At 52.3% G+C, this 25537-nt stretch overlaps 4 protein-coding genes across 5 annotated transcripts; 2 read left to right on the top strand and 2 right to left on the bottom strand.

Moving 5' to 3' along the window:
• Positions 1–2945: 2945 nt before the first annotated feature.
• On the bottom strand, positions 2946–4176 carry Vpreb3 (V-set pre-B cell surrogate light chain 3). Of its 2 annotated transcripts, none has more exons than XM_048451459.3 (2): positions 4029–4176; positions 2946–3284 (listed from the first exon to the last, which is right to left on the bottom strand). In XM_048451459.3, exons 1-2 carry the CDS (start codon positions 4078–4080, stop codon positions 2974–2976), a joined length of 363 nt encoding a protein of 120 aa, XP_048307416.2. In that variant the 5' UTR covers positions 4081–4176; the 3' UTR covers positions 2946–2973. The 2 variants fall into 2 exon arrangements, with proteins under 2 accessions (XP_048307416.2, XP_085535889.2); XM_085679763.2 differs by having other exon boundaries at positions 2946–3236; positions 4029–4170.
• A 4372-nt stretch (positions 4177–8548) lies between these two features.
• Positions 8549–10115, top strand: C18H22orf15 (chromosome 18 C22orf15 homolog). The gene is made up of 5 exons (XM_085680167.2): positions 8549–8866; positions 9258–9344; positions 9435–9560; positions 9762–9836; positions 9910–10115. The coding sequence occupies exons 1-5, from the start codon at positions 8587–8589 to the stop codon at positions 10047–10049; spliced, it is 708 nt and encodes a 235-aa protein (XP_085536293.2). The 5' UTR covers positions 8549–8586; the 3' UTR covers positions 10050–10115.
• Positions 10116–10999: 884 nt separating this feature from the next.
• On the bottom strand, positions 11000–12838 carry Chchd10 (coiled-coil-helix-coiled-coil-helix domain containing 10). The gene is made up of 4 exons (XM_048451460.3): positions 12682–12838; positions 12272–12479; positions 11268–11415; positions 11000–11175 (listed from the first exon to the last, which is right to left on the bottom strand). Exons 1-4 carry the CDS (start codon positions 12720–12722, stop codon positions 11156–11158), a joined length of 417 nt encoding a protein of 138 aa, XP_048307417.1. The 5' UTR covers positions 12723–12838; the 3' UTR covers positions 11000–11155.
• Positions 12839–16474: 3636 nt separating this feature from the next.
• Mmp11 (matrix metallopeptidase 11) lies at positions 16475–25537 on the top strand. The gene is made up of 8 exons (XM_048451462.3): positions 16475–16630; positions 20262–20491; positions 21411–21554; positions 21641–21774; positions 21901–22142; positions 22258–22474; positions 23184–23441; positions 24634–25537. The coding sequence occupies exons 1-8, from the start codon at positions 16508–16510 to the stop codon at positions 24765–24767; spliced, it is 1482 nt and encodes a 493-aa protein (XP_048307419.3). The 5' UTR covers positions 16475–16507; the 3' UTR covers positions 24768–25537.

Genomic DNA, 25537 nt, shown 5'->3' with positions numbered 1-25537 from the left:
CAATTTTGAAGACCCCAGAAGTAGACCACGAGCAAATGGAACAGATGTCTCTGGGTACGTCCACTGAGAAATGCTGCAGCCACTGCTTCGAATTGAGGCTCCCTTATGGAAATTCTCAGCCTGGAAACCGCCAAGGGCAGTACTGCTCTACTGAGATAGAATCTTACTCTAACCCAGGAGCCAAATCACTCCCTGCTAACATAGAGGGAAACCGGTGGACTCTCTCCAAGCATTGAGTCTTCTCTAGAAAGGATAGAAAGGATGGGCACATTTAAAGCAAGAAACACCCTCTGAGGTGTGTGGGGGGTTTCTGTTCCTTTTCCCTTGTCCTAGGACACAGTCTGAATTTGCTTGGTTTTCCCACCAGGTGTCACTGTCTACTCATAAATAAGCACAAAAAGCCCATGCTTGCCTTTTATTTTTGATCAACTTATTTATTTGGATTTTGAGATAGGGTCTCACAATGTAGCTTTGGTTGGTATGAAATCTGCTATTTAGACCAGGATTTCTCAAACTCACAAAGATCTTCCTGCCTCTGCCTACCTATTACTGGGACAGCACCACCACCACCACACCCTGCCCAAAATTGCCTTTTGAGGACCAGTGGCAATCCTCCCGTCTCAGGCTCCCGAGTGTTTAAGGCTCCCCATGCCCCACCAATGCTCTGAGTTGGTTGTTAAACATACCAGTGCCCCAGTGATTAGAATGAGCCTTTAGTAACACTGATTGGGAAAGTGAGGCCCGGCAGTACCACAATTAATGAGGGAATTTGGAGATGAGTAAGGAGACTTGAGATGATCCAAAGTTGCATTATCTGTCCCCCAAGATAGTGTTAAGTGTTGCCAGACTGAAAAATCCAAAGACCTGGTACCCCAAAACTTCCCAACTCTCTTGGAAATCCATAGCCCACCAGGTCCTGGGTACAGGACAAAGGCTTGGCGTGGTCAGGGTTTTCTGGATAGAGTGGACATAACTCTGCCAACCAGGCGGCGACACAGCTCCCCATAGATTTTAAGTCAAATAGGGTTCCCACATCCTGGGCTAGCGGAGAGAAGGTGGGTCCGGTGGACTGGGAGGGGCGAAAAGTGGGGCATCTGGATTGGGGTAAAGCTGCACCCGACTGCCAGAGGGCCTAAAGCCTCCACCCTCCCTTCCGACTCTACTTCTCCCCACCCTCATCCTCGTCCTCACCTGTTCTCCGTCCCCTACCCCCACCCCTCTCGCGCCGGTGAGCATTTCCGGCACCACTCTAGGCTTCACGGAGCTCTCAGCATCTGTGCTCTGCTGCTGAGCCAGGCTGCTGGTTGGCGGGATACCCCCGCGTTCTGGCGGTGGGAGAGTTGAGTAGAACCGCACTGGACAGAGTGCACAGGAAGATACTGTGATTGGGAAAGGTAAATCTAGTACCTTAAATAACTGCTGCACCTTCTTTCAAGCGTAATCCTGAACTTGCCTGTCGCGTCGTCCCCACCCCCACTCCCACCCCCGCGGGCTCAGCCCACATAAAGCTACTTAGAGATGAAGGGGGAATTAAAGGTTGAAGGACCCAAAGATAGTCAAGATTGTAAGCTCTGGATCCCCCAAATGCTGCATCTAGGTGCTCACCTCCAGAAATGAGGCACTTCCTGTTTGTTTGGTTGGTTGGTTGGTTTTCGAGATAGGGTTTCTCTGTGTAGCCCTGGCAGTCTTGGAACTCACTCTGTAGACCAGGCTGGCTTCTGCCTCCCTAGTGCTGGGATTTAAGGTGTGTGCCATAACCGCACGCCTTTTTTGGAGGGGGGAGCACTTCTTAGAGACACCAGGAGTTTTATGCTTGTTTGATTGTGCTATCCTGGGGACTGAGCCTAGCGCCACTTTTAATAATGCTGGTCTCTTTTTTCCCTTTACTATTTATTATGTGTACAGTGTTCTGCCTGATTGTACACCTGCAGGCCAGAAGAGGGCACCAGATCTCATTACATATGGTTGTGAGCTACCATGTGGTTGCTGTGAGTTGAACTCAGGACCTTTGGAAGACCAGTCAGTGCTCTTAACCTCTGAGCCATCTCTCCAGCCCCCTAGGGTCACTTTTTATACTAGGCAGATGTTCTATCGCTGATCTGGAACCCCCAGCCCAGAAATTTTGTTTTGGTTCGAGAGAAGGTCTCACTGTGTATCTGTCCTTGGCTGTCTGGAACTCCCTATGTAAACCAGGTTGACCTTAAAATCACAGAAATCCACCGAGTGTTGGGATGAAAGCCATGTGCTACCACGACTCAGGAATCTTCCTGAAGGCTCCAATCTCACTCAGCTGAGCTTCTGAGAGCACGGTTGGCCCTACTGTTAATTGTGCCACCCGCTGGCGCATAACTGCTCAGGTGTGGTTACCCATCTGTGGGAAGGCGGCAGAACACACTGTCTCTGAGGGGAATGCAAACTACAGAATCTGCTTTCAATGTCCCCATCCCTGGCCCTCGGGGCCCTTCAGAGAACACCCGACCCTGACCATCAAGGATCAGTAGAGATTTGTCCAAAGACTTCAGGGGAAGAGGCAGGGGCTGCCCCTCCGCCAAGCCATCAGCATCAACTCCTTGGGGACCAGCCACCGAAGAACAATGAGCGTTGAACCACAATCAGCCATGCGGAGCTGGGAGGGTGGGGGGCAGTAAAGGTTAGTTCCTTTTTCTCATGAGGTCACGGGGAGGTCAGGCATCAGGCTAAGCCCCAGGGAAAAAGGACAGGGGCTAAGCCAGATTGCCTCAGGGTCTCAGGTGTTTCCTCTTGATGGCAGTCACCAGAATCCCAACTCCCACGTCCTCTGATCTGTCACTTTTTATCCCAGGATCGCATGGTCATCATGCTGAATGTTATTAACTCATATTGCAGGAGAAAGAAAGCAAGACTTAGAGGAAGAAGAGAGGTTCGAGATCAGGGGCAGAAGTGGGGGAACAAACAGAAGCCATTCATCTCATACCCCTGCCCTAGGCATCAAAGTTATTTATAGGCAATGGAACAAAAGTAGTCTGCATCGTCCTCCGGCTGCACAGGGCTGATGGTCAGCACACAGACGTTGTGGGCCATGTCCGCGGTAGCAGAGAACCTGTCGGGAATGTCATCCGGCCGATAATGCTCCTCTTCTGAGTGGTAGTAGAGCAGATGGGGAGCACTGCCCGGGCGCTGCTGATACCAAGACACACCAAAGTCCCCAATGGTGGCATGCTGAGAATTGATTGTGCAGCTGAGTTGAACCACTTGGCCTGGGAAGACCAGTACCGCATCAGGATGGGTCAGGGTTGGCTGGAAGACTGAAAGATACAAACCCACTGAGGGGCTAGCCTGGGCCCCTTCCTTCCTCCCTTGCTGTGAATATTTTGTCAGACCCCAAGGAGACTCTCACTCCCAAAATTTTCATAGCCCAGTGCCAGAGGATTGGCCCTGGAAGGGGCAGGGGGGCCTGGTTCCCTGAGACTTAGTGTGCTCTCTCTATAGCTCCGTTTTCCCTGTCAATGGGGGCTTTGGAGTGAGTGACCCCTAAATTCATTATCATCATGTCTCCAAGAATCCATGTTCAGCTAAGAGCATTGTATTCAATCATGGGACTGGAACCTTCTGGACCCCGCCTTCTCTGAGGACGTATGCCCCTCAATCTACTAGCTCTCCCAAACCCCAGCCACGGGCTAATTGCCCCCAGAAACCTCCCAGGATGCATAACCATCATCTTTAGTTTCAAGCTTCTGGCCACAGAGGATTACCTTAAAGGATCTATGGAGTAGGGGACTGTCCACGTTAACTTCCCCTGTGAGGAGCCAAGTTGACCAGTTATCGTCTTTTCAAAGGGTCAGTGTAAGGAGACCCACAGATGGGGAAATCAAGGTCCACACAGGAACGTGTCCTGCCCCTGGTCCTAGACAGAGCTGCCTGGAGTGTGGCCTCCACTCCACCTCTCTACCTCTCCTAGGATCCACCCCATTGATGCTATTCATCTGCTTCGTTGTGTGGGCTTTCTTGAGCGAGGGCCAACCCCCTCCTCCCTCCCAGAGGAGTCTTACCTGCCAAGAAGGCACCAATCAGAAGGAAAGGCGGGCAACCAGGGCAGGCCATGGCCAGAGGCACAAGGCTGTACCAGAGTTGTCCTGCTGTGTGTGCTGTGCTCTGGGTGCTTATGGTACAAGGATGGGGAGGCCTCTAGACCACAACAGAGCATGCAAATCAGCCCGCTGATTGAAGAGGGTGTGTCACACAATGTCAGGCCCTGTCCCCCATGTGTCCCGAAACACAGCCAGGGGGAGATCAGAAGTTCAGAAGCCTTCACGCCCAGTGCCAAGAAGTTGGAATTCCCCAGAGAGTACCCCCATACTCCTTTCTAGCCATTAATCATGTCTACCCACTAGAATAGGGGTTCTCAACCTGTGGACCTGTGGGTCCCGACCCCTTTATGGCGGGAAGAGGATAGGAGGCCCTTCCACAGAGGTCACCTAAGACTATCGGAAAACATAGATACTTTCATTAGGATTAATAGCAGTAGCAAAATTACACCACTGGAGGAGCAATGAAGATAACTTTGTGGTTGGAGGTCACCACACCATGAGGAACTGTATCAAAGGGTCGCATTAGGAAAGTTGAGGGCCACTGCTCTACAGTACCCTCACAAAAGCCCAGGTGTCCCCAGCTTGACAATGTTGAGGGTAAAGGCCTCGTAGGACATTTTTAGATCAAGAAGACTATTCCCTTAAATGGTCTAGAGGGACCACAGAGTCTTCACCTTGTTGCCTGGCCTGCCCTGACTTCGCTCTACCCCTTGATACTGCCATGACGCGCTGCCTTGACATGACAAGCCCAGAAGCAATGGTGCTGTGGACTGAAACTCCAAACCTATGAGCTAAAGCTAATCTTTCCTCTATGAGTTGATTATCTCAGGAAAACTGACTAATACAACCTCCAAAGGAACAGTCATTCTGGTTTTTACCACATTAGGTTACTTTTGTGGGATGTAGAAATTCTACTCTAAGTAGATTATATACATATGTGTATGTATATACACATATATGTGTCTATGTATTCATATATATAGATACACACATATACAGATATATATAGGTACACATATGTGTGTGTATGCATGTTTGCTTCTTTTGGTCAACATTAAGAGTCAACCATGTAGGCAGGGCACAGTGGTACACGCCTTGAATCAGGCCAGCTGCCTGACTCTGAGACAGGGAAGGAGATCAAGACAACAGCACAGGCAAAGCAACTCTCAGAGCTTAAGGCTCCCGTCCTACAGCTGCCTTCCTTCCAGATTCTGTGTCTCGGTGCCACCGTCTCCAGGCTTAAAGCATCTAAGTTGCGTTCTGTAGGACGTAAGTCCTCACAAAGCAGCCCATACACGAGTAAGCTCTGGAAATACTACTTGCCCCTACAGTACTGCTCTGAGGACCGAGATGGTTTCTAAAGTGATACGAACGACATTTATGATGGGCACAGTGGCACCCACCTCTAATCTAAACACCTATCAGGCTAGAGCAGGTAGAACTCTGAAGGAAGAAGTGAAAGATAAATTGATGTTGCTATCTTTTTTCCCCCTAAGGGGTTTACCAATAAGCTTGCCTCAAAAATACTAAGTTACACCAAGGTAAAATTTAGCAAAAGGAGCATGCCACTGCCAGGCAGTTTAGAGATGACGCCAACAATCAAGCCCCATGCCTCTATCAGAAAAAAGCATCCTTCTGCCAGCCAGGCAGGAGGATTCTGGTTAACAGCTGCCCAGGAAATGCAGCTGTGGTCTGTCTCAAGCTAGCTCTGGCAAGAACTGTACGTTGGAAATCTCCCCATTTGTCCAAACAATCAAACCTTAGAATTTCTGTCTCTGTAGAAGATGTTTAATTGCTCAAAGTGTAACTCGCGGTCAGGAAACTAGAGAAGCAGAAAGGGATCTCTGTTCAAGGCTGGTTCCCTTCTGTACATTAGCCGGAAACAGCCAGGCACTATTATTAAAAGTTTTCCATCATGATTTTGCACCAGGAAGGCATATTAACTCTGTGACATCATGAATCAAGACCATCTGGGCTACATACAGCACCCTGTCTCCAATAGCCATCCCGACCAAAAGGCCCTGTGAAAGCCTCAGTAAGCACAACAAGCCTGTGTGCCCCGATGTGTACTGCCCTTTCACACATGCAAAGAGCGAGGCTAACAAAAGCAAAGGGTTTATCTAGGGGCGAAGCGGGTCCGTGGTGAGCTAGACGGAGGACCCGGATTTCTTCCAACTTACCCAGCCTGAGAAGTGCTGGCAGAAAGCGGCACAGACAGCCTAACCATGGGGGTACCCTTCCGACACTGTGCTTGGAGGGGCCTGGGGGAGGCTCAGAGAGAGACGACAGAAGCAGAGAGACAGGGGAAGCCATGTGAGAGAATGAAAAACAAGGAATGAGAAATAGAGTTTCAAAAATCAGTTAGAGGATAACCGCAGACAGAGATGGAAGACAAAACAAACACTAAGTGTGAGGATGTAGAACAGAGAGACGGGGAGGGGAGAATGACTGTGCGTGAAAGCCAGGGCTGCTCAGAGAACTGGGGATTACAGCTCAGTGGTGCATTTGTGAGTCCCTGGATACAAAGCAAGCACGTGTGTGGGGGAGGGAGGGGTATCAGGGACACTAACTGGCTGCTATAGATCTAGGAGGCCCAGAACCAAAGGAGACAGAAAACAAGACAACGCAAAAAGAGCACACACTGGAAAAGACACAAGTGCGTGCATACAAAGCGAACGACATCCACCAGGCGGCCGGCCCTGTAGTTCTTCCTGTGGTTCTCACTAGAGAAAGGAAAACTGCTCCCACAAGGACCGCAGACAAAAGTTTACCCAGTCTCATTCACGATCTCCCCAACTTCCAAAACAACGGCAGGTGAGTGAGTCAACTCCTGAACACACAAATGACTCGACACTCCTCAGAAAAGAGAAACAAAATAAATAAACGAATGAATGAATGAATGAATGAATGAATGAATGAATAAAAGAGAGAGAAACAGCTACCTATACTGACAGCCTAGATCATGTCGAGTGAAGACGTCACAGGCTGTAGCTCTGAGCCCACTTATGAGACACCCTGGAAAGGATGCGTAGGAAATGGCCGTGGATGCCAGGGACCAGCACTGAGTATCCGAACCTCAACAACAGACAGAGAGCCTCCAAAGACGAAGAGGACTTGGGGAACTACGGTAACACTGCGGGAGGGATATAGGAGCCGTTCGGGGAGGCTGGAAGCAAGAGGAAGTATTTAAAGGTGAAATGGATTACATAAGGTATTTTGAAACAATAATCCTTGGCTACAAGGATCGATAACAAGGGTGGCTCGAGTCCAAGACTAAACACACAGTTGCTGGGTGGACGGCCTTGCAGGAGTGCTTCTGTGGAAGGTTGTGGTGGCCTTTGTGCAAAGCTGTGGTTGCAGCGGTATTTTGTGGTTAGTTCTTGTCATTAGACATGCGTGCATAAAATTCCCAACTGTAGTCACCCAGCTTTAGTTATTTGGAGCAGGACGATGGAGGTTAAGGACTATTTTTTCCTCTCTCTCTCTTTCTCTCTCTCTCTCTCTCTCTTTGGTTTTTTTGAGACAGAGTTTCTCTGTGTAGTCCCAGCTGTGCTGGAACTCTCTGTGAACCAGGCTGGCCTCGAACTCACAGAGATCTGCCTACCTCTGCCTTCTAAGTGCTGGGATTAAAGGCATGTGCCACCACTGCCTGGCAGTTAAGGGCTATTTTTATTCTCACAGTTTCAAAAAATCACCTATAGGAAGGGACGATGGAAACATTCTGTATCCCGGTTGTGGTAACTGGAAATTTGTCAAAACAGTACCAACAAGATGGCTCAGTAAGGGAAGAAGCTTGTTACCTAGCCTGACAACCTGAGTTCAATCCCAGGGACCCCCAAGGTGAAAGGAGAGAACCAGCTCCCACAAGGTGCCCTCTGACCTCCACACATACGCACTGTGGTACATGCACGCATACAAAAACACATACACAAAATGAATAATCATAAATAGATTTTTCTAACTTGAAAGCATTCCAGAGGGGAATGTAAATTTCATCTCCATGAATGTGGCTAGCAGGAGAGGACAAAAGGAAATGAGAACAGAAGAAAATAACTGGAAGGCCCAGGCGGTGAGGGCGCACGTCTTTAATCCCAGCGCTCAGGAATCAGAGGCAGGCGGATCTCCGAGTTCGAGGCCAACCTGGTCAACAGAGTGAGTTTCAGAACAGCTAGGACTGTTACATAGAGAAACCCTGTTTCAAAAAAAACAGGAAGGAAGGAAGGAAGGAAGGAAGGAAGGAAGGAAGGAAGGAAGGAAGGAAGGAAGGAAGGGTTGGAAGGCTGGGAGAGGGGAAAGGAAAGCCACCAGAAGAGGTCTTTGGTGAGGGAGGGTTCTCACATCCCTGAAGCCTGTGCACTCTCTCTCCCTGGTAGGGCATGTGGTCTCTGAAACAGTACCCAGGCATCCTAGGGACCTCAGTTCAGAGCCTCCTCTATGGGTCTGACAAGAGCTCCACCTGAAGGCCCGCCCCAGTAGGTCCAGTTACCAGGATACTGGGGATAAAGCATTTCCTGCCTAGATGTCTTGGCAGCTCCCACTGCCATGGAGACCACTAGGAGTTGAAAGAGCTGCTGGCACCCAGAAAGCAGCAGCAGAAGAAAGTGGTCTTGGACTAGCTGAGCAAGTGGGTGAGCAGGGGCCAGACCCGAGCCAAGAGCCAAGCCCACCTACTCAGCAATTCTCACATGCAGTTCCCAGGTGGGAGCTGAGGAGAGAAGCAGCGGGAGGAGGGGGTTCAAAGACCCACGATCTGCCTGTCTCCTTTCCGCAAGCCATGTTTATCACTGTGATGTTTGGAGGTAAGCAGGGTCCCCTGTCCCGGAAGAGGGGCCATACTCAGAGTTGTTCCTCCCTCTCTCCCAGAGATCCAGGAAGGAGAGGTACAGGCTGGGAGGGGGCATGGGAATTTGAAGAAGCTGCTCCTATGAGAAGGTAAAGCAATGCCAGGACAAGGGGCAGGGCCAGGGTCTGGGAGGACTTCAGTTGTGGTCCCCAGTCCTCTACACAGCAACAGATGGATGGAAGGGTCTCCAATGCAGTTCGAACAGCACTTGCTTAGGGTAATAGGCCTGAAGCACAGAACTAGCCCCATAATCCTAGTGTTACCTCTAGGCATGGGAGTGAAAGTTCTCCTCGGTGGGGGAGGCCCTGACATCCTATCCTACCCACTCCGCTATACTCCTCCCTCAGCTAATTGTCACCTGCTAGTGAACTCCTGGTGCAGCCTGGTGACCTTCATTATGCATCTGAAACAGAAGGCTCAGGTGCCCCCAGAAGGTGAAAAGACCTGGAGGGCCTGGGGGCAGGGGGATCTCAGGGTCCCATGCCCGGGTGCATCTTGCCCAGCTTAATCCCATTTCTGCCCAGTAACCATTGCTCTCCTGGCTGAAGACGGGCACCTGGTGAGGCTGGAAGAGGGGATGGTCCAGGCCCCTTCCATGGCCTGTTCCCTGCTACAGGAGCAAGGGACCTATGTCCTGGTACAGATCATTAGTAAGTAGGGCCCAAGACTCTCCTTTGCAGCTATGCTGGACTATACGGGAGGGACAGCAGGTCACAGACCAGCTAAGATTCTGTTCAGTCTCAACCTTGACCGGGTCCTATACCTAACCATCCCTATCCAGTGCCTAGGCCAGGTTTCTATGGGAACCACCAAGACAGTCTAGAGTCCTTGGTTCTCTCTCTACTCTGCAGGAGGGGAAGATGGGGCTCCCACCCACTATGAGTCTCTACTGGACAACCTAGATGACCAATACCCAGAGTTAGCAGGTGAGTATCAAGATGAATTGGGGGGGAGCACATCTACCCAGCTCCCAGCAACAGGATTTCCTGGGTCTTCCAGAGGAGCTGTGCTGGCTCTCCGGCTTGCCAGGCACAAGCCACAGTCAGAGAAGACGTACAGGCATTCGGCGTGGCCACCGGGAACAAGGTCCCCTTTCAAGGTCTCGGAGGGTGGCCTCCCTCCCATCAAGAAACCGCTAGCGGGAGCCATAGCCAGGTACAGAAAGAGTTATGGAAACCAGGAAGATCCAAAATGGGGAGCCCTTCCTGAGAGACATGTGCACTGAGGGGTACAGCCTTCACACATATACACACCCAGGACAGTACACCTCATAGAGATAAGGAAGTCCCACTATACTGCTGGAGTATAAGTATCCTAAAGGCAGAATTGCTCTGTGTTTAGGAAGCAGGTCCACATTTCTCCAGCCTGGCACACACCTTTGGTGCTCAACTCATTGCTGCTGACTGAACCCAGTCTGTGCTGGGGTCTGAAGGACCTACTTCCGTCCCAGCCAGGTCCTATGACCTGGCGCACCACAGCCAAGTGGCCCAGCTGGACTTGGATCCAAGTGGACAGGTCCTGACCTCTGCATTATCATCAACAGCCAACAGACAGCCGTCCAGCAGGACTCCTCTTTCAGAATCTGGCGTTACTAAGAAGTTGCATCAGCAAGAAAGGAAAGGTCACAGACAGGATGTGTGGAGCACCCCCCACCTCCCCGCCCCACATTTGAACGCAGAGAAAAAGGATCCAAGGACAAAAACAAGAAGACTGAGGGGGCAGATGTTCCTGTGGGGCAGTGACAGCAGGCTTCTCTTGAGGTTTCGGGTCCCGGGGGAGTAAGGCCCTTGGGTCAGCTGCAAATGCCTCGCCCCTCTACCCCACTTAGAGAGCCCCAAAGTAATCTGTCCTTGGCTATCCACAGTGCAGATTGTAACAGGGCTTCCCCCCCCCCTGGCGAGGTTCAAGGACAGCCCAGGGTTACACAGCAAGAGAGAGCTACTCATTCTCTCTCTCCCTACACACACACACACACACGCACACGCACACGCACACGATGAGGCACTGCACACTCATAAGACACTCAGTTACCTATCTCTGCTGATCCCATCTCCCACCAGACAGGGCAGTCAGTGGGCACACAGCAGGCTGTGGTCTAAAGTAAACTCTTTAATTGAGCATTTATGTCTTTTGTTAATCTGTAGGGTGAGAATTACCCTCCTTACTCCCAGTCCCAGGTACAATCTCATCTTGGTCAGGCTGTCGGTGAGGGGTTAGGGTAAGTAAGAACAGGTTCATGGCCTCCTCAGGGCAGGGAGCTCAGACCTGTGGAAGGAACCACAGCACAAACTGGTGATCAGCGGGGTCCCAGAGGGTCTGCCCTTCCCAACCCCACCCGTGCCGCCCCAGCTGCTCACCGTGATTGTATTTGCACTGCTTCAGGGCCTCGCTGAAGCCCTCGCACAAGGTTAGGTCACTCTGAGTGGTGGAGCAATCCAGGAACTGCTTGATCTCATAGGAGCAAGGCCCCATCTGTAGGGGGTAAGAGGCAGGACGGGCAGGGGCCTAGGGCAGAGTATAAGAGGCAATACTGTCAGCTCAACGTTGGTACCCAGAATGAAGTTCCAAAGTTAGAGGCTTCCTGCCTCTCCCCACATCCATAGCCCTGGTTCCCCAAGGATGGTTCAAGGCAGGCCAAGTGACCTGAGACTAGATTGCCCCAGTCCAGCCTCAGCTGCATCCCTGGCAGAGGATGAACCAGGGGTCCTCTATAGGTCACTGGACAGAATCAGACAGGCTTTTCTTTCTGCCTCAAAGTGGACATGCTGGGCAAATGTAGGAGGGGGAAGAGAAGGTTCTAGAAGAAGCTGTACACTACATGAGTACACAGACTGTATGTCCTACTCCAAGACACAGCACCTTCCTGGCCCAGTCACACTGAATCCCATGACTCAGGACACACTGCTAACTAGCATCCAGGTTTGGCTCAAGACCGGTGGGGAGTGGCAGAACCCTAGTGGGGCACAGGTCACCAGGGAACAGATGCCATGATGGCAGGCTTGGCTTTGGTGAGGACAGTGGCTTGGGAAACACCGCCTGTCTCCCTGCTCCACTAAGGTTGGGTGTCCTTGGACAAGTCTTTGGGCTCCTCCGAGCTTGCGATTTCTCCATCTTTCAAGGTCTAGTGGGTGTCAGTCTCTGGCAGTCAGACATTTTGCCCTCAAACGTGGGCTGGGGAGCGCTTTCCAGCTAGGGACAGTACACTTAACAACCATGAGTGTTAGGACCCTCTTTCGGTTAGAATTCTGGGCCCGAGGCAACGCTGAACACACTGGGTCACCCCCTCGCTGGGCATTTAAGCGGTTCCCTTTGTATCCTTGAGCGAATACTGTCTTCGTTTCTCCTGCGTTCTCTCGCTCACCTGCTGGACGGCAGGCTGAGCAGGCTCTGAGCTTCCCCCACTGAAGGCGCTGGTCAGGGCATTTCCCATGACATGCCCTACAGCCGATCCCACAGCTACGCCAGCAGCGGTGGATGCCATCTGAGCCATAAGGCCCGGCTGGCCCGAAGCGGCAGGTGCCGGGGCGGGCGCTGAGGGTGGTGGGTGCGCAGGAGGGTGGGCTGGGCGGCTGCAGGAAGCAAGCGGAGGCAAGGTTAATGCTCTGGGAACAAGCCCCTCTGCTCCCTCGTCTTAGACTCGTGTTTCTGTGCCCTCGGTCCTCCCCCGTGCCAACATGGCGCAGCAGCCTCCAAGGTCATTCTGCGGACGCCCTTGGAAGAGTCCCCACGCTTTCCTCACCCATCCCCACAGGGTGCCCGTCCCCCTCACACCTGGCCGGCCTGGCAGCCGCGCTGCGACTTCCCCGAGGCATGACACTGATGGACCAAGGAGGAGCAGAGAAACAAGCGTTGACCGAAGCAACCGCTCAGTGCGGGGGAACTAACGCTGCAGCGACAGGCGAGTCAGGTGAAAACGGGAGGGCTCTGGGGCGGGGCCTCGGGGACACGCCCATAAACGGGAGGGGCAAATCTCCCCCTTCCAGAAACCTCATGGATTAGGGACCCTGAGCCATAAACCCCAAGGCTTAAGCAGGTGCTGCGAGCAACGGGCCTTTCTGTCAGGGCCATCGCAGAACCCAAGGAGTTTGTCTCGAGCACGGAGGGAAGAAGAGACACATAGACCATCAGCGGAACAAGGAATGGAGGTTCCAGGCCCGGCTTCACTCGCTGACAACAGCCCTCCCAGGATCTCCGGAGGTCTAGAGCCCCTCAGTGGTGTGTTATCAGAATCCGAGCTAGGAGGTGCCTCGATCCTTCTTCGACTCTCACTGCACCCTGGAATCCTTGAGTTATGACTGTCCCAAGTGCGCCCAGGACCCTAAACCCTGAGACTACCACCCCACAGTCCTCTGGGCTCCTGGCATCCTGGGATACGTCTCTAGAAACTGGGAGTGCTTTTGAAATAGTCAAACTGTCCCAGAGGTGACCTGAATTCTTAGAGATGTTTGCCAGACAAACCTAGGCCTTATCAGTTTTAGCACCGTTGACTTTTTTATGTTATTATTACTTTTTTTTTTTTCTGAGACAAGGTTTCTCTATATAACAGTCCTGGCTGTTCTGGAATTCGCTTTGTAGACCAGACTGGCCTTGAACTCATAGAGATCCTCCTGCCTCTGCCTCCCGAGTGCTAGAATTACAGGCGTGCGCCACTACCATGTCGCCCAAACCATGTTTCTTTTAGCAGCTTCTGTAGTCAGCCCTCCTCCACCAGGACGTCCGTTCTCTTCTGAAAAGGAGTCACCACCAGTCTGCAGGGTGGATTTCCCGGTGAGGCGAGCCAGTAAAGGATGAACCACTCTTTCCTCAAAGAAATGCCCGGCTTTGCTCGGGACCCACAGGCTTCTAGGTCTGTTCTCTGCTTACCTGATACCCAGAGGGCAAATGGTAACATCCTTCCAGGTTCAACTTCTTCTGCAGGTGTCTGTAGCCAGCCCACCTGGATATATACACCCACCTACCCTTCCAGATCCTGCAGTAGGGGTGGTAATGCTTTAACCTCTGGCTGGTATGCTGCAAGTCCCTCAGAACATGGCCATGCATCCCTGGCAACACTGAAGGCTATTTATGTGCAGCACAAATGAATGTTTTAGGGTTTGGGGGTTGTTTTGTTTTGTTTTGTTGAGACAGGGTCCCTGTATGTAGCCTGACTATCCTGGAACTCACTATGTAGACCATGCTGGCCTCAAACTTACAGACAGCCACCTGCCTCTGTCTCCCACGTGTTGGGATTAAAGGTGTGTGTCACTACATCCAGAGAACAGGTTTGCTTGTTTGTTTGTTTTTAAGATTTCTTTATTATGTATACACAAACCAGAAGAGGACACCGGATCTCATTATAGATGGTGTGAGCCACCGTGTGGTTGCTTGGAATTGAACTCAGGATCTCTGAAAAAGCAGTCAGTGCTCTTACCTTCTGAGCCATCTCTCCAGCACCAGTTTGTTTTTAAAGTGCTATGCTTTCATATGTATCAGAAAATGTATGAATACCTCATCCATTTCATGATTTCTTTCTTTCTTTTGTTGTTTTGTTTTTCAAGACAAGCTTTTTCTGTGTAGTCCTGGGTGTCCTGGAACTAGCTCTGTAAACCAGGCTGGCCTCGAATTCACAGAGATCCATCTGTCTCTATCTCCCAAGTGTTGGGATTAAAGGTGTGAGCCACCACAGCCTGACCATTTTATGATTTCTTGACCAATATTGCTACAGTGAGGCTGAGCCAGACCTTGAAAGTCTAGACGTGACGATATGTGCTTGTAATTCCAGTATTCAGATAGGCTAAGACCAGAATCTTAAACTGGAGGCCTGCCTGTGCTTCATGTATGCATAGGAGAATCTGTCATGAAAGAAAGACAGGAAGGAAGGGAGGTAGGGAGGGAGGAGAGAGGGAGTGAGGGAGGGAGGAAGAAAGGGAGGTAGAGAGGGAGGGAGGGAGGGAGGGAAGGAGGGAAGAAAGAAAAAGAGAAAAAGATGGGCCAGACAGGAAAGAAGGAGGGGAAAAAATGAAAGAAATGCCAGCCATTAAAAGGTGAGGCTTTTTAAAAGATTGCAGAAGACCAAGTAAAAAGCAGTGCTCTCTGTCCCCCACCTTGCAGCATCTCAGGGTCCTGCCTGACTGCCTGCCTGCCTGCCTGAATCTTAGCTTTGAAGGTTTGCCAGTAGAGGCCCCTTGTCACCATGAGGTTTTGTACACTGTGTGAAAATGTATTTGCTGCGATTGGTGTAATAAAAAGTTGAATGGTCAATAGCTAGGCAAGAGATATAGCTGAGATTTCGGGGGAAGAGAAAGGAGGAGGAGGAATCTAGGTGCAGAGGAGATCCAGAAAGGAAACAGGAGATGCAAGATGTAAGAGAGGTAACTCCACATGACAGAACGTAGATTAATATAAATGGGTTCATTTAAGTTATAGGAGAGAGCTAGGAACAAGCCTAAACTGTAGGCTGAACTTTCATAATTAATAATAATTTCATAAAATAATTATTATTAAATTTTAATAATTTTAAAATTTTTAATAATTTTAATAATAATTATTAAAATTTCATAATTAATAATAAGTTGTAAGTTGTGAGCTAGCTGGTGGCCCAAAGGAAAGTCTGCCTGCCCAGTTGGGCACCCCCTGCAGAGATGAGAGTGGATGAACCTTTCCAGCATGTGAACCCCACTCTCACCTTTGATTCTCTCCTTCATATCTCAGATGGCTGACCTGACTGGTCAGGAAAAGCCCATTGGCCAGGGCCTGAGCCAGGAAGCCACCTGAGCCTCCAGTGCCCCACTCAGACGTCTCTTCTACTTCCCTCCTCTCAGGCATCTGACCCATTTGTCTGCTAGTACAGGAGTCTGGCCCTGCCGCCAAGATCCTCAGTAATTGTCTGCTATTGCTGTGCGTGCATCACTGTGTGCCTGGGATCCTTGGTTAGGAATGGGACCCCGGTTCTCTTCAAGAACGCTTGTTGCTCTTAATCACCGATCTTTCTTTCTAGACCCTGTCTCTGTTTTTTTGTTTTGTTTTGTTTTTTCCCCGAGACAGGGTTTCTCTGTATAACAGTCCTAGCTCTTGTAGACCAGACTGGCCTCGAACTCACAGAGATCCGCCTGCCTCTGTCTCCCGAGTGCCACCACCACCCAGGTGGTTGCCTCTGGTTTGTTTTGAGGTGAGGGGCTGGCCAACTTCTGCCACAGGCCTTAGTTTCTCCAGAGGTCGTATTTCAATAGCCGGTTCCCTGCAGGAGCTATTGTGCTACCTTCCTGGTGGATTGGTTAGGACTGTGGGGATGGGGGATTTGACCACCTGTCACTGGCTCAAAAAGTCAGACAGAGGTCAAGCCACCATGGAGACCTGGCAGAGGACGAGACTTCCGAAAGAGGGGTTGGAGAGCAGGAGGAACAATCTCTCCCCAGCTCTCACCAGGTCTAAGGGGTCCAGCCCCTCAGGGCACTCCTCCCAAACCCAGGCCGGGACGGCTGGCCGGTTGAGTTTAGAACAAAAGGCAGGGGAAGGCGGAGCGGTGGGGGGTGCGGTCCCGGCGCCGGCGGGGGCGGGGCGAGCACTATAAGGGGCGGCGGCCCGGCGCGGCCCAGCAGGCCCAGCAGCCCCGGGGCGGATGGCACGGGCCGCCTGTCTCCTCCGCGCGATCTCGCGCGCCCTCCTGCTCCAGCTGCCTCTGCTGCTGCTGTTGCTGCTGCTGCTCCTGCCGCCGCCGCTGATGGCCCGACCCAGGCCACCGGTGAGTGCCCGCCGCTCCTCCCCGAGGGAGGGCTGGGCACGCGGGCTGGGCCCACTGGTTGAGCTTGACCCACAGAGCGTCCTGGCTACCCTAGCACGATCGGTACCCGAAATGCCTTTTGGGTCTCTCTGGCTTTGATAATGAGCTTCCCGTCGCTGGCGGTGTGCAAGTGGAGCCTATGAGACTGGTTAAGTGAGACTGTGCGCTGGACTCAGCTTGGGGACCTGCTTCTCCAGCCCCAGCCGGGGATGCAGGCAGGAGTGTGTGTTGATAGAGGTAGCAAAGGGAGTGGGTACCAGGGCCCCTTGTTCATCACAGGAAGGAAGCCAAGCAAGTCTGGGGGAGGGGTCGGGGGTGGCAGCCTCTGGTGAGCACCCCTGCAAGGTATGTACCGTGGATGGAGAATAAAGGAAGAGCTAGGGAAGGAGAAAATGGGGCCCAAGTTGAGAGAGGTGCCCCAACCTGCAGGAGGCAAGTTTGGGAGACTTGGGCCAAGAAAGAATGCACCTGAGAGAGACAGTGTGTATGAGCGTCAGGTGGCAATCAGAATAAGAGGGGGCACTGAATGAAACTGGGTGCTGAAGACGCTCGGAACAAAAAAACACGGAGAAAGGAAAGGGGTGCAGAGAAAGGCAAAAGGAGAAGAGGGATTGAGGAACTCACAGCATGTGTGTCCCAGTGGCTACATTCTTCCTCCAGGATGGTCTTTGAGGCACCTGTCACAGTAGCTGAGCTGGGGCTTGAGCAGGGACCTACAGTACCCACTGGTACTCTGCTGCCAGCCAGCTCAAAGAATGATGGGAGAAAGGTATGAAAGACAGGCAGGTGTCTTGGGACTGCCCCTTGGTCCAGTCACACTGGCCTTGGGAGCAAAAGAATTTGGAAAGGGGGTTGGGTATGGAAGGGGATCGTGGATCAGGAACTCTTTAGGCAGAGTATGAAGTGCCCTACCCTAGAACTTGGAGCAAAGTCGCTAACACCCCTGACCCCTGAACCTCTACCCCCACCACTGCCTTGGATTGGATTCATGCATTTGGGAATTGGAGGGATTTCTGAACCCTGAAATCTTGCGTGAATGCCTTCCTCCTGACCCCTTGATCTATAAAGGGGACAAAGCATTAGGGAGCACCAGTGTCTACTCTTGGGCATTTAGGATAAAACGAGACAAGGCCAGGCACACTGGAGAGACAGTTGTTAGCTGTAGCCACTCTGATGCTTGCACGGGGCCTGGGTCTCAGCTGAGAAACTGTCACTCTAGAGACGCACAAAGAGGGTCACCTCTAGTGTTTTTATCCCTAGATGTCCATCAGCAGGGTCAAAAGAATTCTGTAAATATTTATTCAGCCCAGCCCCCAGCTTTCTGAGTTGTTGAAAGCCCCAAACCTAGTGGCCAGGGAAACTGCCTTCCCTTCTGGAGCCAGTGGGGGAGGGGTGGGGAGGAGGTAATTAGACAGACTCACAAGGATGGAGTCTGTGTACCAGTTGGGTGTGTGACTTGGGCTATTGCCTTGCCTTCTCTGATGCTCCCCTGCCTCAGCACCGCCTAACCAAGTGACTGCCTCACAAGATTGCCTCCTACAGACCAGCATCATCTCCATTAAATGCAAAGCAAACTGAGGTTCAGGAAAGGGACACCACCATTCTGGTCTTCCCCAGTGGCTTCCTAGTCTGGGATCCTTCCACTAGGTTCCTCCCCTGGACTGGATTGGGTGGTACTCCTACGACTGACCTTGGATGTCTCAGCTATGTCAGGAGACCGGGTCAGCCAAGAGTCCCTTGAGTGTGTCTGAGGCTGAGGATTGGCAGCTGCCAGGCCAGAGAAGGGTGAGGCAGAGTGAGTTAGACCCCTCCACAGGGCAGGCCAAAGGAAGGCTGCTAACTGAGAAAGAGGGAGTGCACTAGAAACAGAAGTGCTTCTTAGGAATGTGAGTCTTGGAGAGGAGCCAAGCTGGTGGGGAGCCGGTGAGTTCTGAGGAGAGGCATCAGCCCCAAATCTGAGAGCCCAGCTCTTATCTGGCTTGCTGTGTGATCCTAGGCTAAGTCTTTAACTTCTCTGGACTCTGTTCCATGTTCTGGGATATTGGGTATTTAGGATAAAAGTAGAATAATGACTGCTTCCCCAAAGCTCTCCAGAGCTATAGATGAGGCCAGGGGTTCTCTGAGCTTACCAGTCTCGCTCTTTGGATCCCAGGAGTCCTGGGAGGACTGAGAATTTGGGAAGAAGAGATTCCCCAGTGTGGGAGTACGGGGGTAGAGTCTGGGAAGGACCTCTGCGGGTAAGATGCAGCTGCCGGGTTTACAGGGTGCCTCTCAGCTCCTTCTGGCACTACCGCCATCTGAAAGCTGGAGACACTGAAGCTCAGCAAAGACAGTGTCCGGATCACCAGTGATAGAAGATCACCAGTGATAGAATTCAGAAGCTTCTGGCCACGACCTTGGTGTCTCTCAGGGAGGGAGGTGGTGGAGATGGGAAGGGTTGTGTCCTTTACCTTGTGTCCTTTCATGGCTGCTGTGCCAGCCTCACTGGGTGGCAGAGAAAAGACACCAGGCTGACAGGCTAGACTTTGAGCTGGGAGGGCTCCTGGGGAATGACAACACCCTGCCATTCCTTAAGAGGGTCACTAGACTGTCTGTAAGAGCTGCTTAGGGGAATCTGTCTCTCCCCCTTGCCAGCTTAGATAGGCCCTTGTGGCTGGTCATATAGAAGAACCAGGCCCGCATCTTCACTGTGACACTTTGGAGTCCCCAGGTGGAGTTTCAGTGGTTACCTGTGCAAATTACCCGGGAGGCAGCAGATGCTTCGTTACTTTCCCAAAGAAGAGAATTGTCATCTCATCCCTTGGGGGAGAATATGGGGAAAATGTGGAAAAACGCAGCTCTGGTCACGGTTGCCATCTGTGCTCCTGAGACACTGACAGAGTAGGAACTGGCCCCTACCCTCCCTGCATCAAAGGGGCAGGAGATTGCAGACCTGGCAGGGTGTGGGCAAAAGTGCCTCTACTAGAACTGGAACCTCACATGGATGGGGTGTCTCTCAGTAGCAGAGCACAGTCGACCCTGAATTCAATTGCCAGCGCCCCCAAGTATACCATCAAAAGGGCAATCTGACCTCAGTAACCTGGTGCCCAAGGTCTCGCTTAGTGCCCAGCGTGCCTTGCCTTGGGTTCTCCAAGCAGCACTTACTGGGAGTCTTGTCCCATTTGTTAGGTAAGCCAGTCCAGGGCCACACTGCAGGTTGTAGTCCCTCCATGCTGGGGGAGGGTCATAGAGCATCCTCAGGAGCTTCCTGGGCGTGTTTGGAGAATGCAGTTAGGACTTCAAGGTTCATGTTCCCCTAGTCTCAATGTGTTACCATCTAGACCTCCTTAACCTGGTGACAGACAGCCCAAGGCCCCTCCAGCAGGGCAGGAGGAAGAAGAGAGAGCTCGATGCCTTGGACCAAGTATCAGGAAATCAGAGGCTCAACCTAAGGGCAATGGACCCAGCCCTGTGCCAGCATACCTTCTGGCTCCTCCATTTGCCCAGCAATTCAGTGGGCTAAGCATGCTGCGCTAAAGAACCACATCTCAGTCAAACCTTACACCTGGGGAATCCGAGCTGACTTGATTCTTGCGTCGTTTTTTTCCCCCAGGATAGCCACCGTCACCGCCCCGGGAAGAGAGGGCCGCAGCTCCCACAGGCAGCTCTGCCTAATAGCTTGACATCTGCCCCTGCCTCCCATTGGGCCCCTAGTCCTGCTGGTGGCTCCAGACCTCCACGATGTGGTGTGCCTGACCCACCTGATGTGCTGAATGCCCGAAACCGACAGAAGCGCTTCGTGCTGTCAGGAGGGCGCTGGGAGAAGACAGACCTCACCTATAGGTAGGGACCAGAGGGCTGGGGAACAGGACTGCACCTTATCTTACACCTTCATCCCAAGATGCCCAAAGCCACATTCACACAGCGCACAGACCTTCATGCCCACTGACCCTCCTCCCCCAGCTATTCATGAACCGATAACCTGAAACCTTGGTCTAGACACATGCAGAATATGATGCTATTGTTTAGGTAAGCCAGTCCCAGGATCTAGAAGAACCTCAGTGCCTGCCTGGGGAAAGATTTTAGACACTCAGACAGGCTTTAGTATGCTCAGGTCTGGAACCGGTAGTAAATGGGAGAGAGCCACAACCCTGGTAGATTGTTCAAATCTACCAATTACAACTTGGGCCTTTTGAAAGTGGACACAAGTAATGGTGGACTGCTTGTTGGTGACCTCGGAGGTCCCTCGACAGATGGTGAAGAAGCCGAGACTTAGCCTGAGAGACAGTGGTATAGGGTCATATGGCATTGGAACTGGGATAGGGGTGCAGAATTCCCTGGTTGGGGAACCAAGTTCCAGTACAAGGCTCCTCACAGTGAGTTGTACTCCCAAGTGTTGGGACCCCTGGCCGTGTATCTTTCCACTCAGTGTGTAGTATATCAAAACATATACAACCCCAGATAAAGGTGAACCACGTCTAGAAACGGTTCCCGAAGCCTGAGACCCAGGGCCCTCCTGGCTGCAGCTCTGAGTGCACACCTACTGATCATCCAGAGGCAACACTTCTTATGGGGAGGAGGAGAGACAGGCTCTCACGTAATAGCCCAGATAGCCTCAGACTCACAGAAATCCTCCTGCCTCCGCTTCTCCAGTGCTGGGAAGAAAGGCATGGGTTACCACACTCAGCTCTAGGGGAAGCTTGACTCCTCAGTCCTCAGGGGCTTCCTTGCCCCATGCCCAGGCCCCTCCACCTCCCTCCAGGATCCTCCGGTTCCCATGGCAGCTTGTAAGGGAGCAGGTACGGCAGACGGTGGCAGAGGCCCTCCAGGTATGGAGTGAGGTGACACCGCTCACTTTCACCGAGGTGCATGAGGGACGCGCTGACATCATGATTGACTTCACCAGGTGAAACCTGTGGCCTGGGACCTTTCTGGGAACACACCCCATTGTCCGCAGCCTCTAACTGTGTTCTTCCCCACCCTCGCCCTCAGGTACTGGCATGGTGACAACTTGCCATTTGATGGGCCTGGGGGCATCCTGGCCCATGCTTTCTTCCCCAAGACCCACCGAGAAGGAGATGTTCACTTTGACTATGATGAAACTTGGACTATTGGGGACAACCAGGGTATGTGCTGGAGACCCATCTTCCAGATGAGGCAACTAGGGAGCCCTTAAGCTGGGGTCTAGAGATTAATTTGGCAACCAGCAGCTGGAGGTGGAGGTTACTAACTCCCCCCACCCTCTTTTCCAGGCACAGACCTACTACAAGTGGCAGCTCATGAATTTGGCCATGTTCTAGGGCTGCAACACACCACAGCAGCTAAGGCCCTCATGTCCCCTTTCTACACCTTCCGATACCCACTGAGCCTCAGCCCAGATGATCGAAGGGGCATCCAGCACCTCTATGGCCGGCGCCAGCCGGCCCCCACCTCCCACGCCCCAACCATGGGCTCCCAGGCTGGGATAGATACCAATGAAATCGCACTGCTGGAGGTAAGACTGAGGTGGATGGGAAGATGGAGATAAGACTGGCCCTGTTCCCTTCGCACCCCTGCTGGCTTTATGACTCCAGTATGTGCTCTTTTCTGGCTCCTCTATCCCATCGTAGCCGGAAACCCCACCGGATGTCTGTGAGGCTTCCTTTGATGCAGTTTCCACCATCCGAGGCGAGCTCTTCTTCTTCAAAGCAGGCTTTGTGTGGAGGCTGCGCAGTGGGCAGCTGCAGCCTGGGTATCCTGCTCTGGCCTCTCGGCACTGGCAAGGATTGCCCAACCCTGTGGATGCAGCTTTTGAGGATGCCCAGGGTCATATTTGGTTCTTCCAAGGTGAGTGGGACTTGGACACAGTGGGCAGGGAGACAGTGCCCTGCGGAACTAAAGGCTCAGCTCACTCCTTGGGCACAGCTGGGAGTCTCCCAGAGGTGGCAGCTCTTGAGATCTGAGTAGCACCGAAGGTCTTGCACTCTGCAGCTGTGTGCTGATGTATTCAACCCCCAAAGCCACCGTGCGGGGTGGGGGTTTTAGAGATGAGGCCTTAGGCTCAGAGGCAGAGTGACTCCAGTAAGGTGGGAAGCTTAGAAAGGGCTGAGCAGGAAACGGATCTAGGCATAGGGACCCTGGAGCCTGTGATTTCAACTCTCATCTGGCCGAGATGACAACCTAGAACCTTCCGGGTGTCAGGACTTCATAAACACAGGTGAGGCGTGGGAACCCCGTATATGCATTCTAGGGCAGCCAAGGGGCCTGTTACAGGTGGGCTGGGACACAGGGTGGTCAGCAAACATCTACAACAGGCAGCCATCTGTTGACCAGAATAACCTTCACTTGGGCTTAATGAATCCAAGCTTATCTCTCTTCTCAGCCTAGCTCATCCCAGCTGGTTCCCACATCCCTTGTGGGGTACGGTCGCTGGGAAGGCACTATTAGCCAGCAGAAACAGGCTGGGAGAGTCCCCGGTGGTGGCCAAGCAGATTCACAGCGGTTGGGCCTGGCAGTGGTGGCTTGGCAGCTCCTGGCAGCATCTTCTCTCTGGCAGGTGCTCAGTACTGGGTATACGATGGTGAGAAGCCATTCCTAGGCCCTGCACCACTCTCCGAGCTGGGCCTGCAGGGGTCCCTGGTCCATGCTGCCCTGGTCTGGGGACCCGAGAAGAACAAGATCTACTTCTTCCGAGGTGGAGACTATTGGCGTTTCCACCCCAGAACCCAACGTGTAGACAATCCCGTGCCCCGACGTGCCACTGACTGGCGAGGGGTACCTTCTGAGATCGACGCTGCCTTCCAGGATGCTGAGGGTGAGTTGGGGGTGAGGTAGCTGGAGGGAAGCCAGTGTAGTAGGCTTCACACTCCTACACAGCAGTGGCTGTCATCCTGTGTGTTGACACCGTGTATCACACCCCACTCCCACACCCCCCAGACCTCATGAGGCCCAGCTAATCCTCACAGGTCCTTTGTCTAGCGCCATCTCCCCTCCAGGCTGCCAACCAGTATTATGCCCCGAGTTGCAAATGAGGAGATTGAAGGTTAAAGAGGTACAAGGACTTGCCTAGGTCCCTTGGCCACAGTCAGTGCTTATCAAGGACAATGCTTCAGGCATGGCACCATGTCCTTACACGTCTCAAACAACTCTCAGAACAGACTTCGGACATCACAACAGCTTGGTGTTTTTGTTTTTGTATGAGGCAGGGTCTTACTATGTCCCCTGAGCTAAACTGAGACTTGCCTTGTAGACCAGTCTTGACTTGAACTCATAGAAATCTGCCTGCCTCTACCTCCCAATGCTGGGATAGAGAGTGTACGCCACCACATCTGGCCATAACAGCGCTTACTAGCATAGCTTCAGAGGGGCAAACAGAGGAACGGGCAGTGAGGTCACTAACCATACCCGACTTCCATCAGTCACTGCTCCTAACCATTGGGCCACCAGGCTTCCCCTAAGAGCAGAGAAATAGAGTCAAGCTCTTGCTTGCTCCTCCCCTTTGCACTGGGACTCACTGGAACTACTTTGGGTAGTGTCAATCTCCGTACCTCTGGTATTCTCTGCTGTGGGCAGGTGTGGACGTATGGGGAGCTTAGAAACGGGAGCAGTACTTGCTTTCCTGAGCTGAGGTTCTCAGTACCTACTGGACCAGATTCTGGGGGCAGGCAGAAGGGCCCCCTGAAGGGGAAGGAGGTTCCGTTGAGCCAGCTCTGGAGTCTGCAGATTTATTTCCTTATTTTGAAAGCAAAAGAAGAAAATAAATGTAGCCAAGGCTAGCTTCAAACTTGCTATGTAGCCAAGGATGCCCTTGAACTCTTTCTCCCCTGCCTCTACCTTCTGAGCACAGGAAGCACAGACGTGAAAATCACTGTATCCAGCTGTGCAGTTTCCAAAGAATCCAGTAGTGGCCATGGCCTGTTCACTCAGCAGTGTCCATCCTTAGGCCCAGCCTGACAGGTGCCGAGCCCGGTGTCTACTTACCCAGCCTGACTGCCTTCTCTCTTCAGGGTATGCCTACTTCCTGCGTGGCCATCTCTACTGGAAGTTTGACCCTGTGAAGGTGAAGGTTCTGGAGGGCTTTCCTCGCCTTATAGGTCCTGACTTCTTTGACTGTGCAGAGCCTGCCAATACTTTCCGTTGACAACACCTTGGATGCACTCAGGGATAGTGACCCCTGCCAGGCCACCTATGTCGTTAAAGAGACCCACAGCTTCCATCTTTGTGGCGCTGGGCTTCAGGCTTGGGACAGACAGAGCCTATGTCTCCTCAGGGGAGTGGGTTGGGGTATGGGACCATTTGCAGGGATGGCCATGCTGGTCATGGTCACCTGTTAGCAATGATCTCAGACTGGGCAAAGGCTTTGGCATGACTTAAAAATAAGAAAGGTCTTGGGCCAACAATATCCCACTTAGGTAGATTATGGTCAACTGGGCCACCCAAGGCCTCCGTCTCTGCCCCTCGAAGCAGAACTTCCACATGAATGCGGGGACCACAGAATCATTCTATTTTTGTAATGAGGTTCCTGTGGGTAGTGGTGGTAGTGATGAGATGCCCAGGGTACCACTCTTCCCCAGCCAAGCAGCTGGGCCTCAGGGCAGTATCTTTTCTGATAAGTCAGCTCTGGGGAGATGCTGGACTGATTATCTTCTGGTAGGTGAGTCAGAGATGTGTTTCCTGGCCAAAAGGTACACAGCCAGCCAGCCAGTCAGCCAGCCAGGGAGGCAGCTGCTTCCTCCCAGAGACAATGAACCTCAGAGGCCCACATACCTCACAGTCTTCCCTGGGGCCATTTCTTCCTGGGAGGGGGCTCTTCCAAGCACAGGTACCTTCCAAAGCCATGTAAATGTGTATACAGTGTATAAAGCCTTTTTTAAAAAGCTGAGACTGCCATTAAACGTGAGTGTTTTCTAA

The sequence above is a fragment of the Myodes glareolus genome, chromosome 18, assembly GCF_982192425.1.
Source record: "Myodes glareolus chromosome 18, mMyoGla1.1, whole genome shotgun sequence".
In the NCBI taxonomy this organism is placed as follows: domain Eukaryota; kingdom Metazoa; phylum Chordata; class Mammalia; order Rodentia; family Cricetidae; genus Myodes; species Myodes glareolus.
Note: the sequence above shows the minus strand (reverse complement) of the source record. Positions and strands in the feature narration are given on the sequence as shown.

What these genes read in the sequence shown, in the direction of transcription:
- C18H22orf15 (XM_085680167.2), top strand. Translation starts at nt 8,587, where the DNA reads ATGTCTTGGCAGCTCCCACTGCCATGGAGACCACTAGGAGTTGAAAGA. An exon ending in TGTCCTGGTACAGATCATTA is followed by an intron (nt 9,561 to 9,761) that starts GTAAGTAGGGCC and finishes TCTACTCTGCAG; the next exon opens with GAGGGGAAGATGGGGCTCCC. An exon ending in CCAATACCCAGAGTTAGCAG is followed by an intron (nt 9,837 to 9,909) that starts GTGAGTATCAAG and finishes TGGGTCTTCCAG; the next exon opens with AGGAGCTGTGCTGGCTCTCC.
- Chchd10 (XM_048451460.3), bottom strand. Translation starts at nt 12,722, where the DNA reads ATGCCTCGGGGAAGTCGCAGCGCGGCTGCCAGGCCGGCCAG. An exon ending in GCGGCTGCCAGGCCGGCCAG is followed by an intron (nt 12,480 to 12,681) that starts GTGTGAGGGGGA and finishes TGCTTCCTGCAG; the next exon opens with CCGCCCAGCCCACCCTCCTG. An exon ending in GCAGTGCAAATACAATCACG is followed by an intron (nt 11,176 to 11,267) that starts GTGAGCAGCTGG and finishes TTCCTTCCACAG; the next exon opens with GTCTGAGCTCCCTGCCCTGA.
- Mmp11 (XM_048451462.3), top strand. Translation starts at nt 16,508, where the DNA reads ATGGCACGGGCCGCCTGTCTCCTCCGCGCGATCTCGCGCGCCCTCCTG. An exon ending in AAGACAGACCTCACCTATAG is followed by an intron (nt 20,492 to 21,410) that starts GTAGGGACCAGA and finishes ACCTCCCTCCAG; the next exon opens with GATCCTCCGGTTCCCATGGC. An exon ending in TCATATTTGGTTCTTCCAAG is followed by an intron (nt 22,475 to 23,183) that starts GTGAGTGGGACT and finishes TCTCTCTGGCAG; the next exon opens with GTGCTCAGTACTGGGTATAC.
- Vpreb3 (XM_048451459.3), bottom strand. Translation starts at nt 4,080, where the DNA reads ATGGCCTGCCCTGGTTGCCCGCCTTTCCTTCTGATTGGTGCCTTCTTG. An exon ending in GATTGGTGCCTTCTTGGCAG is followed by an intron (nt 3,285 to 4,028) that starts GTAAGACTCCTC and finishes TGTATCTTTCAG; the next exon opens with TCTTCCAGCCAACCCTGACC.